This window comes from Papaver somniferum, chromosome 2 (assembly GCF_003573695.1).
Source record: "Papaver somniferum cultivar HN1 chromosome 2, ASM357369v1, whole genome shotgun sequence".
Classification (NCBI taxonomy): Eukaryota; Viridiplantae; Streptophyta; class Magnoliopsida; order Ranunculales; family Papaveraceae; genus Papaver; species Papaver somniferum.
Genome location: NC_039359.1, coordinates 66,827,401 through 66,842,681, shown reverse-complemented (window position 1 = coordinate 66,842,681; position 15,281 = coordinate 66,827,401). Strand labels below are relative to the sequence as shown.

The following is a 15,281-nucleotide window of genomic DNA, read 5'->3' as shown; positions in this document are numbered from 1 at the left end:
TCCTGAAGGAAGAAAGACGTCATTTTTATGGAGAAACAAGATCATATATGGATTTTCCTGATGTCCAAGAAACGAAAGTTGCAAGTTAACCAACATGATGATATCTTACAGAGAAGTTAAATAGTATGGGTTAATAATAACGAACTATAAAGGAAGATCTAAATTGCCTAAAAGCACCAAAAGTTGATCACTACATTAGTTTTATCAGATCATTCAGCACTACCAAGAATTTGAATCATTTGATGTCTGAACTATAAAGGCAGTACCAATGGAGTAACGGTGGTTTTGAGCAGCAAAAACAACACACGGCAAAAGGAAACACCAATGAAAGCCTATTCTACACAGTAATCTACTTTTCATGGATTTCATAGGTACATCAGCGGGAGAAAAAGAAGCAATACCAAAAGGAGAGAAATTAAACCATGGTTGTACCTGCAAAATGGCGAGTACAAACCTGTATATGAATACGTACCGCGTAAAACACATCAAAAACTAGAATCTATTTCAGTATTTCACACACGTACTGAATCAAACACAACAAAAAGCACTTACTATCACTATGTGACATATGTACTAAAGATTCTTGAATTACAAATCAACTGCATGACAAGAATAGGTGACAGATCTATGAAAAATAAGAGAATCGAAAGACATATTACCGTATTTAACATACTTACTGAAGGATAAGACTAAAAAGGTGACAAAACTATGAATCAAACACAACAAAGAGCACTTCATATCAGTATCTGACATATGTACTTGTGGATAATAACATCTGAATCTACAAACAAGCGTGGTTTTGAAGCGAAAAACAAAAAGATAATCAAATTAAGGAAGTTCTTTTCAGTATTCCATATATGTACCTATGATTCATAAGTTAAAATCAACTGCATGTCAAAAAAAATTATAAATCTACAAATACAACAAAATCAAAATAGTTATATCTCAGTATTGCATATATGTACTTCTAGATCAAGCAAAAAAAAATTAAAAAACTATAAATACAACAAAATTAAAGCAATTTTTATCAGTATTCCATATATGTACTGCTGATCCAAACAATTTGTAACAACAAACAAGCATGATCTGAACTATTTTGATCAAAAACTACCAGTACATCATATATGTATTGATGGTTCATAAAGAAAAACAAAGTGAAAAAATCTAAAACTAACAAAAAAAACTAGTATAGGCAAATCTCATAACGAAATAAACAAAAAATGTGAGGATCCATCTAGATCTGACCTATTTTCATGAAAATAAACTAATAAAGCATGGAGATCGAAAAATCAAACATCAAAAAGGACCATATATGTGTACAGATCGAAAAAATCACCAAACAATTCAAGATCAAGATAATTCAAGTGATTATGTAAAAATTGTACATTCAAGCAAAGATTACTAAACTGAAGTGTTGACTTACCAAGACAGAGCGATTAATTGGAAGTACTAGTAGAAAGAAAAGCAGCAGTGAAGATCGAGAGACTTGTTTAGTGTAGAAACAGCTTATATCTGGAATCACAATGTTTAACGGGCCTCCATTAAAGAGAAAATCTGAGAACTGGGAAGGAAAACCCTCGAGAAGGAGGAGGAGATGTTTCTAAAAGAAAAGGTTTAAAGGAAAATGAAAAGAGGGTTTTGATTATTTTAGTGTTTTACATAAATGAATCACATTATTGTGTTTTATAAACTCGAGGGTGTTTTGGGAATTATAATAATACGTTTCATGTGTTCCGCACGTGTACAGGACCTAGGCTTAAAAAATTGGGTCCATTTTCTTTTTTTGTTTTAATTATGGACCTCTGGTTACTGGGCTTTAGTGGGTGGACCTGCCACTAACTAAGACTACTATATTAGTACCTATTGGTAATTCCTATATTTGGAACACCATAGCCCATAGGGTTAGTCAAAAAAAAAAAATCATTTTTGATCAAGGAAAAGTGATACTTTTGTTTAATATCGATGAAGGCACAACTGGGGATACCTCCACAAATTGGGGATAAGGGATACTCAAAAGAAAATAAGAAAAAAAATCATTAGGAAGTAATTGAAATACCCCTTATCCAAGTGTGTTTGGGTGATGCTTAAAATAATATATTTTGATTAGATGAAAAAGAAGAAGGATTTTGGAAGATTTGTGTGTTATGAGAAGGTACGTAAATTGATTTTAGTGACTCTTGATTGAAATATTTTGTTGGAAATCAAACTTTCCTTTACGAAAAAACCCCAAACCATATCCCAATTCAAACGGTAAGTCATTCAAATTTAGCATTTACAAATCCACAGTCGGTATTGTATTCATCCGAAAAAACAATGCCGACAGTACTTTCGGTATTGTGTTCATCCAACAACAAAAATGCCGATGGTACTTTCGTTATTGTATTCATCCGACAAAGCAATACCGCCAGTTAACCTGCTACTGAAATTCAAACTCAATTTTTTTTGTTTAAATACAATTTCGACTTTTTTTTGATAACCTAAATGGTTTTGATCCAAATCATTTTGATTATCATAATTTGCGAACCGAATTGGGTGTGTTGTGGCTAAGACAGACTTGTAGAACCAAAATTCACCCCTCAACAAACGTCCTTGTTCACCATTACCAAAGGCAGCACCGTGGCTTGTTTTTCCTTATCAAGTAAAAGGTAACAAACAAAACCAAGCTTTTTATAATATTTGCGAACCTAATAACAGAACATGCAGAAAATTCATACATGAATTGAGTGGTAAATCTTATAATTATCAAAAGAATTCTAATCAAGGATGGCTAGTTATTATTTGTGATGATCGTAACTACAACTATGCACCCAACTGGGATTTGGTGATTGTTTTCTATGGAATCCTGCATCATTAGAGACCGTTCAGTTGCCTAGTTTACTATCTTGGTATCATACACCATATAAATATGAACTGATAGACTGTGTTTTGTCATCCCCTCCAAGAACAATTGCTTATCCTGATAGTGCTGATGAGCCAATGGTTTTATTGCTTTTCTGTCTTCGCTGGGGAGAGAATAGTGATATCTTCTTGGTGTTTTGTTACCCTGAAGACAAACAATGGAGAACAAAACGGGTTTGTCCTGAAGATACGAAAGACGCATTCTTCATTCATTATCTCTGTTGTTTTAAAGATAGGTTATATCTTATGTCTGCACTTAGAGATAAGCACTTAAGATATTGATAAGGGAAAGCTATGGGATGACGATGATGAATCCCTCACTGTAAGGCCATTTGAGACAACTAACAACACCGGATTTCCTTCGAGAGGGAGTGGGGACCAAATTGATTACAGAGAGTTCCGTGTGGAATCTTCTGATGAACTCTTCAACGTTCAAAACATTTTAATGAAAAACAAAACATGAAGGTATTCAACTCAGTAGTTGTGTAGAGGTTGGATTTCTCTCCATTGGAGTGGAAGGTGGTGACTTGTTTGGGAGATCATGTTCTGTTTATCAGCAAGAAAACAAGGACTTGTTGCTCGGCGTCCAGCTTGGGACTCCCAAGTGGTTGTCTGTATTACACATTGGAAGAAGATCGGGGTTTATAAAAATTTGAAGTGCATAGTAGCTGTAATTCTGTTATTTTGCCGTGTTTAAAGCTACCAAACCCATGGTTCTCATTGGGTTGGATCATGATTCTTGATGGAGGGAAACAGAAGGATGAAGAAGATTGCATGGGAAAGGCAGTGGAAAGAAAATTAAGTATTTTTCCTTATGAAAAGAATGATAATGACAAGGACTGGGAATTTCAAGAAACAAATACTCCTTGGGATATTCTTAATGATGATTCCAAAGAGTTGATAGCAAGTTATTGTTGGATTAACTTCAACATAGAAGTCACTAACAAGCTGGTTAGGACAAGATTAGGAAATTGATGTAATCCTAAGGGAATTAGAAGTCATCTAGTTCTAAGAAAAGGTAAGAGATGTAATAAGGTAATAGGACTAGGAAAAGGAATTCATAGTTCTATATATATATGATCACCAAAGTTGTGGTTTGATCATATAAGAAAGATTAGAGCTTGTGTTTAGTTTTGAGAGATTTTCTAAACATCAATAAAGAGAGTTGTCTTTATATAAGCTAAGTTTCATCTTGCAGTTGCCATTAATTGGTATCAGAGCTTGTTTCTGAGCCATGGAAAACGAAACCACCATTGTGGGTGCAAAACAGTTCACGCCACCATCAATACAAGTTCCAATCCTCAACGCACAAACTACACAGTATGGGCCATGAGAATGAAGGTACTGATGAAAATCTACAAGGTGTGAGATACAATTGAACCAGGGACAGATGATGCAGATAAGAACAACATCGCTATAGGTTTACTCTTTCAAGCAATACCAGAATGTCTTGTTCTACAAGTTGGTGAACAGGAAACTTCAAAGAAAATTTGGGATGCAATAAAGGCACGTAATCTCGGAGTTGATCGAGTTAAAGAAGCCCGTCTGCAAACCTTAATGTCTGAATTTGAAAGAGTGAAGATGAAAGACACTGATACTATTGATAGCTTTGCAGGAAAGCTATCAGAGATAGCCTCAAAAGCTGCGTCACTTGGACAATCCATTGATGAAGATAAACTGGTAAAGAAGTTTCTCAATAGTTTACCAAGATCCAAGTATATTCATATCATAGCTTCTCTCGAACAAGTCTTAGATTTAAAGAAGACTAGCTATGAAGATATAATTGGAAGATTGAAAGCATATAAAGAGAGAATCCTCGATGAAGAAAACAATGGAGAAACTCAAGGAAAACTCTTGTACACAAACTCTTACCAACAAAACTCTGCGACAAGAGGAAGAGGTCGTGGAAGAGGTGGTAGAGTAAACAGAGGCCGAGGAAGGGGAGGAAGGTTTAACTCACAAGATAGAACAACAAGTCAGAATGATCAAAACCAAGGGAAAGAAAAGAAGGATAGATCAAACATTATTTGTTACATATGTGATAAACTAGGACACTTCTCCTCTGAATGCCCTGAAAGAATACAAAAGATGGAAGAAGCAAACAAGAATGAAACAAGAGAAGCATATACAACTCTTTTCATGCACGAAGTTGTATTCTTAAACGAAGGGAAACTAATACCAAAGAACTACGAATCAAAGGATGGTGAAGAAGGAATCTGGTATTTAGATAATGGAGCCAACAATCACATGACTGGTAAGAGACACTACTTTTCTGAACTCAATGAGAAAATCAAAGGACAAGTGAAGTTTGGGGATGGATCTTCTGTAGAAATTGAAGGGAAAGGATCAATTCTATTTCAGAGCAAGACCGGAGAACAGAAGCTTGTCACAAACATCTACTTCATCCCAAACTTACAAAGCAACATTCTAAGTTTAGGACAAGCTACAGAAGTTGGATGTGATGTTAGAATGCGACAAGATTATCTAACAGTTCATGACCCAAGTGGAAGACTTTTAGTTATAGTCACACGCTCACAGAATAGACTCTACAAGATAAGTCTCATGATTAGAAGGCCATTGTGTCTGAATATGAGACTGGAAGATCAGACATGGAAGTGGCACGCAAGGTTAGGACACATAAATTTCAGAACCTTAAAAACTATGTCTCAGAACAAGATGGTTCGAGGGATACCACAGCTAAACAATGAAATAACTCAACTCATTCCACTGCGAAAATCAACAAGACAGATACAAAAGCCACAGTATCTGGAGGATTATGTTTTTCAAGCTGCAGAAGAATGTGAGATTATGCTACTTTCTGTTAATAATGAACCAAGGAATTTTCAGGAAGCAAAGGTCTCGACTAAATGGACACAAGCATGTAGAGAAGAAATTATTTCAATCAACAGAAACAAGATTTGGTTTCTAGTTGATAAGCCAGAGACAACATTCTTACATGGTGAATTGCGAGAAGATGTGTATGTTGAACAACCAGAAGGTTTTGAAGTAAAAGGACAAGAGCATAAGGTTTATAAGTTATCAAAAGATCTATATGGTCTAAGACAAGCTCCTCGAGCCTGGAATACAAAGTTAGATCAAATCTTAAGAGAAATCAGATTTGCTAAGTGCTCTAAAGAAACATTAGTATACAGAAGAGAAGAAAAGGGAACGCTTCTTTTGATTGCAGTATATGTAGATGATCTATTTTTGACTGGCAACTCCCTTAAGGTGATCAATGAGTTCAAGAGATAAATGTCATCAAAATTTGAGATGTCAGACCTCGGAAAACTAACTTATTACCTTGGCATAGGAGTCCATCAAGGAGTAGATGGGATTCAGATTAAACAAGAATCTCATGCAAGGAGAATTCTGAAAGAAGCAGAACTTGAAACTTGTAATCCAACTAAGATACCAATGGAGTTTGGACTTAAAGTTTCAAAGGCACAAGAAGAAGCTGAGATTGATCCAACGAGTTATAGAAGAAATGTTGGATGCCTTAGATACTTGTTACACACAAGACCAGACTTGGCTTTCTCTGTGGGAGTAGCAAGCCGTTATATGCAGAGTCCACGCAAGTCTCATGGTGATGTAATAAAGCAGATATTGAGATATCTAAGAGGAACAATCAGCTGTGGATTGAAGTATGGTCGAGGAGGATTAAAAGGAATTGTTGGGTATAGTGACAGCAGTCATAATATTGACCAAGATGATGGAAAAAGTACAACTGGTCATATATTTTATCTAGGAGAAGCACCTATTACATGATGTTCACAGAAGCAAGACACTGTTGCCCTCTCATCCTGAGAAGCTGAGTTTGTGGCTGCAACAGAAACAACTAAACAATCAATATGCCTTCAAGAACTGTTGGGTGAAATCAAAGGAAGAGAACCTGAAAAAGTTCTCATCAAGATTGATAATAAATCTGCAATTGCACTCACTAAAAATCCAGTGTTTCATGGGAAGACGAAACACATTCACAAAAGGTATCATTTCATACGAGAATGCATCGAGAAGGAGGTCATCAACGTTGAACACATACCAGGAGCTGAGAAGAAAGCAGATATATTGACAAAGGCATTAGCTCGGATCAAGTTTGAAGAAATAAGACAACTGATTGGAGTACAAGATATGTCACGGGTAAGGTTGAAGCTTAACGGCGAGAATGTTGGATTAACTTCAACATAGAAGTCACTAACAAGCTGGTTAGGACAAGATTAGGAAATTGATGTAATCCTAAGGGAATTAGAAGTCATCTAGTTCTAAGAAAAGGTAAGACATGTAATAAGGTAATAGGACTAGGAAAAGGAATTCATAGTTCTATATATATATGATCACCAAAGTTGTGGTTTGATCATATAAGCAAGATTAGAGCTTGTGTTTAGTTTTGAGAGATTTTGTAAACATCAATAAAGCGAGTTTTCTTTATATAAGCTAAGTTTCATCTTGCAGTTGCCATTAGTTATCTTCATCCATTGAATTACGTGCTTTTTCGTTCAGTTTGTAAACCGATTCGAGCCACGATGCCTGTAGCAAAGCCAACATTATGCGCAACAACTAGTATCACGAAGACTCACATACATATCCTTGGATGGTGTTTTGTAGAGATAACAATGACACCATCTACAATTTCAGAATCCTTGTGCATAATAATGAGAATAACTATCTCATAAAGTTTTCCGAGTTGGTACGTGCTGCTACTATCGGTTTTCAAAAGGACGGATGGTTATTAATGTCCAGAGAGGAGACCTTGTTCTTCTACAATCCATTCACAAGGGAGACCATCAATCTTCCGCACTTGCCGGAGCACGATTTGCGCAGCAATCTTCGCCAGTTGCCAAAATATTATTTCTCTTCTAGCTTTTGTTTTTCTTCATTGCCAACTTCCGCAGACTGTATAGTCTTTGCTATTGATGAAAGTTACTTTAGTAGGCCAAGAAGAATTACTGTCTACTTCATTACCAGAGGAAAACAGGTTTGGGATATTTTCGACTTCGAGAATGCCATGCAATACACACCATTGTGTAATTCTCCAATTTTGCATCAAGGGTCTTTCTATAGCGTTGATTATAACGGACTTGTAGGAACATTTAGCTTGGAGGATAATATCTGGAAAGTTCATGGGACACCCCGTGACATATATAATGATACATATCGGTATCCAAGTTTCCTGGCGAAGAATGGAGATGATCTTTTATTAGTGAAATTAGGATGTGAAGCCAAGCTGGTTAGAATCTATAAATTGAATATCCCCGTGATGGACTGGGTTGAAGTTGAAAGTTTGGGAAAGCCTATGTTGTTCATCAGCCGCACTTCTTGTGTCTCAGCCGTTGCTCCAAACAGTGAAATGGAGAACAAAATATATTTCCCTAGACTATGTTTCAATGGAGAAGGGATTCTGTTCTATTCGCTGGAAACTGGTAGGTATGACTCTTTTGGGGTCAGCATTCTTCTAAGAATCTAAGACACAGGGCTGGCTTGAAAACTGCACTTGGATCGAACCTAATTGGTCGAAATTCACTCCTCAAGAGCTCAACTGGTTCGAGCTTCCTCTTTAGTATTTTCGTATGCAGTTAATCTTCTTGTAATGGTTGAAGTACATGTTTTTATTTCTCCTCTTCTGCAATTTTCTTTGTAGTCAGTAATACTACAACAAATGCAATTTTCTTTATCAGTTCCAGGAGTCTATGGAGCATCTTAACAAACAGCACTGTTTCAGGAGCTATTACTGAAGAGCGACTAGGAAACATCAAAACACGGTCCTTTCATAATTCATATATGTGATCAAAATGTTTCACATTCCGAAGCTGCCACATTGTTCCTAGTCTCCCAGTGTGTAAAATTGTGGCATTCAAAAAACATGCTTCTGCTAGAGAGACTCAATTGTTTTCACTTCTATTAGAGAAACATAATTTTCCCAGAGGAAAATATAAAAAATTCCCAAGGAAGAAAATTTAGATTGCATTCTTTACACAAGGTTTAGAAAAAATATATCATCAAGTTCACTCATGGCTCTCCACTTCATCTACAAGCAAGTCATCATAAGTTACAGGTACCCGAATCCTATTCATAACCGAAATACGTTCTCCTTTTATATTGGAAGGTCTTGTTCTGCTGTTTAGAGGAGGTGCAAGAGCAGAGCCATCTAATGCGTGGTTAACAGGGTTTAATTCTTTCGGCGCTTGTTGTTTGAATTGCCTCTGCATTAGAAAAAGACATGACAATCCAAAAAAAAAAATTAAAATGAAGTAATGAACATGCATTGAAATTTCAAAATACGTAAGAGCCTGGAGAAACAAAATGTAAGGCAAAAATATTTTAGTCAAACCTCAATTTCCCTGCCCTTGGCCATTATCTCTTTGTAAGCATTAGGGTCACGTTTCTTCAGAATCCCCCATAATATGCCACCACCATTGCGATGACGCTTTCCATCAGCAGTCATCTGTCCTCCACATGCCTGAATTGCATCAACCTGCAAGTTTAAAATGTCAATTCACAAATTCCAAAAAGATACTGACAGAATAATGACAAGTAAGTTCCTTTTCTGGATATTAAAGTGAAAAAAAGATTATGCAACAGAAAGTAGCACATTCAGGTTGAGTTGAGATGCACCATTCTTCCTTCTCTACTTTCATTCTTGAGAACAAATAACTAAGAAGGCCTAATCTTTACATTTGCATTTCTTCGTGTTCCTTCTTGTTCCATGGTTTCTTTTCAACTTAATGTTCAACTTGCATACGTAAGCTTACATGTCGAAAGTGTGGTCCACTTTACCATTTTACCTAGATAGCTGCGACAGTCAGCTGAGTTCTCTATATACAGCTTTTGGAAACAAAATCCTTAGCGAACTTTCCAATGATAGTCTATATAGTCCATAATAACACCAAAAATGAGTCTGCATCAGAAACCATCATTGACACAACATATAGACTTAAAACAACTTTACAGCTTTCAGCTCAATGACAGACATAGACGTACCATGTTTGAAACCATTCATTCCTTGCATCTGTGTACAAACCTGCTAACGTGTATGAATATATCAGCAAAATATCTTCTCTTACACTCCAAGGATTTTGTCAAAGATCTCTCTCTAGAAAACTCCAATCGTAAAGCACACTATAAATTAATTATCACTGATCTTTTCTTAATAATGAAAAATTCCAGATGTAAAGCAAGCTAGCTGAAAACAAGTACACCACCAACTTTGGTACTAAAAATCTATGTTAACCATGAAACTAATGATTCTTGTCCTACATCATTAAACCGGTGGAAAGTAAGAACATTAAACATGTGGATAATAACTTAAGCTGATATATGACAATAAAGTATAGCACAATGCAATTTTAACTCGTTCAGTACTTATGGGGTTCTAAGCTAGACAAAACGCATTATGCGAAGTCTCATTTTCATAGCATTATTCCAGGAGACACTCAAAAAAGAACATCATGGTCACAATTCACTAGCACAATATGTGGAAGAGTAAAAAACATCTCACCTCATTTACAAGATCGCCCAGAGCAGAGACACCAAGAATACCCACAGCATTCCAAACCAGATAAGGTTTTCTCTCCTTCAAGCGTTTACAAGTATCAATAACGAACCTACAGACACAGAAAAACCAATTTAGTTTAATAAGAGCAACCAACTTCTTCTCTAAGTCAGAACTAACTCAGTATTGTACAAAATTAAAAAAAGGTAAACATAGAAACCAATTTAGTTTAATAAGAGCAACCAACTTCTTCTCTAACCAGAAGATAAATCTATTTCCTTTTTCATTGTTTAATCAAAAGTATATACAGAAACAGCACGAATAAGTATTCTTTATTATTGTCAGTTAGACAATATATCTTACTAAAAAAAGGAAAAATAGTAAAATAGGTAAACTTACTTATTCATGTTGTTGATAGCTGGGGCAGGACCAGTCTTCTTGTTTTTATTCTTCTTCTTCTTCGCCTGGCGCTTGCGGATTTTGCTATTAGATGGTTGGTTTACTGAAACGTCACCCCTGGTTCCCATTTCTGTCAATCCTAAGTCTCCAATCTTCCCCGTGCACTCTCCATCCTCAGACTTACTAGTTTCAGTCAATTGCAAACTTCCAATTTGTATTCTACACTCCCCTTCTTCTAAAGTCTCTGAATCAAGCATGTCATCATCTTGATAATCTTCTAGACTTTCATCTTCATAGATGGCCTTTAATAGATTCTCACTCCCCTCCATGAAACCTAATTAATTAACAAGTTGCAGCAAATCTTAGTTACAGGTTTTACATATAAATGATAACTTGAAAACAAGAAAGCATAAAAAAAAAAAAGTCATAATAATCCACACAGAAAAACTCAAAATTTAAAACTACTTGCTGTACCAAAATGCTGGAAACATGATAAACGAGTACTTGAGCACTGATGATAAAGAGAAGATTCTGGATATTGTAGATCCTACTGGACCACTAATACTAAGCCATGAGAAATATGAATCAATCAGCAATCGACACTTGTAGTAGCATGACTGGAACTACTATTGTCAACCAGTTCAAACACAGCTGATTTTGTTCTTGCAGGTAAAATCATCAATGCAATCGATGGAGATATAACAATTGATTATTATAATTGTTATCTGGTAAGAATAAAAATTAGTATCTGACAACAAATCTCCATCAATTTATATGATTTTCACACACTATTAAATTATGTTATCAAATTGAAATAGAAATGAACAAGCCATTGCAAGTGCTCCATTTTGTCGATAAGGCCTCTTAGACCCATGAGAAGCATACTAGATGACCGAGCGGGCCGCGCGGTGAGAAGGACGACCGAAGAGAAATAAAGACACGACTAGAAACCAATACAGAAGTGGAAACACAGAAGTAGACCTGTCGAACGATTACAAATAACTGCAGGAAAAGGCTCATCTATGAGGAAATGTACCCACTCGACGTTTTGATCTAGCAGAATCAACAGACAGATTCAAACAAAACTACTTATTGCATCCCTGGCAATGATTTTACAGCCTGTATGTTATCTGCGAAATTGGCATCACATTCCATGACACAACAGTGTCTTTATTTTTCATCTGATGACCTAAGTGTGTCTCAGTTTTTTGACTATTTCAGTGGAGATAAGATCTTACCTAGCTTCCAACACCAACGATTCAGGTGGTTTATCTCCAGAAAAATGGTTGTTTTACTGCTTGCAGTAAGCTCAGAAGTCAAGAAAAACTTCACGGCATCTTCATTTGGTCTGCAGGTGATTCAAAGAATAATGGTTTTAGTTATGAAAAACGATCACAGACAATGTTAGCTACTTCAAACTTCATGTGAAGAGTTCGTATCTTCTATTTGGTATATCAAATCTTGTATTGTGCTTTGTGTGACAATGTGTTATATATAAAACAGTACTTGGAATCTTGCACAGACAAACACCTAAAAAACACCATTTCAACCATAATTTTCCCAATAAAACGTCTAACAAACAACACCTGATTCTTGTATATATTTCAAAAAAAAATTGAGCAAACCTAAACATGCTAAATAAATTGAATAGGTAAGGACATCAAGGTGCGAAGATATAAGCAACTGCAAAAACTATTCTACCTGAAACTGGCACTATAAATGCTGGTGTTCATCATATTCAAAAGTTGCAAAAAACTTGAAGCTCATTTAATTCATCACAAGAAAGAAAAGAGCCAGTGTCAGAAATGGAAATGTAATGCATCCTCATTTAAGTTTGAAGTGGTCGTAACATGAAATGAGGCTGAATTATATAAGAATGATTCAACGACATATCTTAACCAAGTACTACTATTTAATAGACGCTGTCATGTTAAATGAGTTAGTTATTTGTCACTTCCATTCAAAACAACCATAATTCAGTCTCACTTGATTTACATGTAATCTGAAAGTTCTTTTGCTTATATTTAGGTCCTGGAGAATAGCTGATTGACAACTTAAGATATAAGAATTGGTCTAGAACTGAATCGTAAAAAACATGCAAAAGAAGAAAAGTATGCATGTCTGACTCTTAAGAAAAGTGTACAGTTCAGTTCTAAAATCCATAAGTTCTTTTTATGATGGATTCTATGTGATTTTCACTGAATTAGTAACAGAATCCTTTAGATACCAACCGAGTCACTCACTCCTACACTACAGACACCATCAAACATAATATCTTTGAGTCAGTATTTGTACTTGGATTGTGTTTACTTTGTTCAGTATATGATTGCACGCAAGAAAGCTTGTGACATAACTACCTGACCTCCAAATCACTAATCTTCTGGTTCTACTCTAATAAACACAAAACGCTTTGCAAATTAAAACTGGAAAATACCCTAGAAGAATTAAGTAATTAACCAATAAATGAATATCCACACATAAACATGTCTTTAGTACTGGTTGTTCTCAGATGAATAGTTTGTGAGCTTCTAAATAAAGCAATTATTATGAGGACCCACGACTATAAAACCGCGTATAAATAAAACCCAATCAAAATCTCTTTAGAATCCTTAAACTACAGTCAATTTCAAGGCACTTGCATTTTATCAAACAGTTGTTGAGCAATGTGCAAAAATGTAAGTGTTTAATATCAATAAACATTAGTTCATGAATCGTGATTGTTATTTTGGTAACCTCTGCAAACAACTATACATGATCATCTCCACAGTTACAGAAAGTTATAAACCCTAGTAATGAAAGAAGTCTAGACAATAGAAGTAGAGGTGATGGATTATCTTAGTGTCAATGGGAGGCACGAATTCTACCTAGATAAAAACTAATACTACCACTTCAAATCAAGAATTTCATTTGATGGATTCCAACCAAAAAATCACAAACTAAAATTGAACACAAGATAAACCCTAAACCACCTTGATTTAATAGAAACCCAATTAAGAAAAACAATCAAACTTACACAATCAAATACCAAAAAAAGATAGGAGTGAAGAATTAGGGTTTCGAATTAATCGTACCTTCAAAATATATGTGAGTGATGAGTGCGAGAGAAGGAGATGATGATGATGCAAGTGTCGGATTTCCGAAGAGATTACCAGACTGAGAATGTGAGATTTTATAATATTGATATTCTATTTGAATTGACCAAATACCCCTTTGGTGTGAAATTGAGACAGATGTCGTGAGTTCGAACCACCAGTTGGGTCTTATAAAGAGAAAACTGAGAAGAGCGTCCAATGTACCTGTTTCGCGGGAATCAGTAAGAGAATGAACAAATTGTCAAAGTGAAACTTAGGGTGCCACCCATTTTTTGGTTTTTTTCACTGATAAACCCACGCCTACAGAAAGTCACGCTCGCACCCATTTTTACGTCAAAATTTCCCTCACATCCATATTTTCTTAAATTATTTCTTTCCTTATTCTTCCTCTGTTTTTTTTTTCATGGCTTCTTTTATCGAATACATCACTGGAAGAATCAAATTAATGGTTTTGCTGATGTTGATTTATGTGAATTAATGGACCGATTTGAGATCGAGATGGAGACTTGAAGGCTGGATTCTCAGTGATGCTCTACAACAGCAAAACAATCGATATGGTGTTGTGTTTGATTGAAGAAGGTGTTAGAAAGCATGAGCTCGAATGAGTACTTGATTGAACAGGCTGTGGATAAGGGACTTGTCGTCATCACGAAAAGAAAAGAGAACAAGTGGTTTAGATTTTGATGTAAATTGTATGGGTTTCCCTGATAATTCTTCTATCTTTCTTCCCATAGGATAATCAATTAAGTGTAAAAATTAATTAAACTCAGGATGTTGTAAAATGTATTAAGCTCCAAATTTTGATTATGAAAGTAAATTGATTGATTTTCGGATTAGTTATGAAATTGCTGATCAAATGATGTATTGGTTTGTCTTTTCCAGATTCCAAGGACGGGCATAACCCAGCTAGGACACAATTCCACTGGGTACTTACCATGATTGATGTCTTTTCTTAACTACTCATATATTGCTTAAGTAAAGATGTATTTTTTACTATATACGTGAGATTGTATTGTGATTAATTAGATTCCTATCACACATAAGATAAACTTGTGCCATACTCATGGCAGGTGTGGTGGTTTGTCGGTTGAATAAATGTTGTCTGCATGTTGACTAAATGGTGTTGATTGCCAGCAATATGGGAGATGGTGTGGGCTCAATTAGACTTAATGGGGATTGCCAGCAATACGGGAGATTGGATGTAACCTGCATGTGGTGTTCAAACAAGTGAAGACGGGTACTAGTTGTTCGATAAAATGTCTACATAACATGTAATGTAACTATGAGAATTGATGCATAACCTGTTATGCATCAATAAAAGTTAATGCATAATTTGTTATGCAATCCAGAAAATGGTTGCATAACGTGCTATGCATCAACATTTTTGTTATTATTGAAACCAACAA

The 15,281-nt window shown here is 35.5% G+C and overlaps 2 protein-coding genes across 2 annotated transcripts; one reads left to right on the top strand and one right to left on the bottom strand.

Annotated features, from left to right (window-relative positions):
- The first annotated feature begins 7,627 nt into the window (after positions 1 to 7,627).
- On the top strand, positions 7,628 to 8,359 carry LOC113351267 (F-box/kelch-repeat protein At1g57790-like). The gene has a single exon (XM_026595283.1). The coding sequence runs from the start codon at positions 7,628 to 7,630 to the stop codon at positions 8,357 to 8,359; it is 732 nt and encodes a 243-aa protein (XP_026451068.1).
- A 406-nt stretch (positions 8,360 to 8,765) lies between these two features.
- Positions 8,766 to 14,646, bottom strand: LOC113347916. The gene is made up of 6 exons (XM_026591608.1): positions 13,855 to 14,646; positions 12,022 to 12,131; positions 10,784 to 11,117; positions 10,391 to 10,496; positions 9,224 to 9,367; positions 8,766 to 9,095 (listed from the first exon to the last, which is right to left on the bottom strand). The coding sequence occupies exons 3-6, from the start codon at positions 11,110 to 11,112 to the stop codon at positions 8,898 to 8,900; spliced, it is 777 nt and encodes a 258-aa protein (XP_026447393.1). The 5' UTR covers positions 11,113 to 11,117; positions 12,022 to 12,131; positions 13,855 to 14,646; the 3' UTR covers positions 8,766 to 8,897.
- Positions 14,647 to 15,281: the final 635 nt, after the last annotated feature.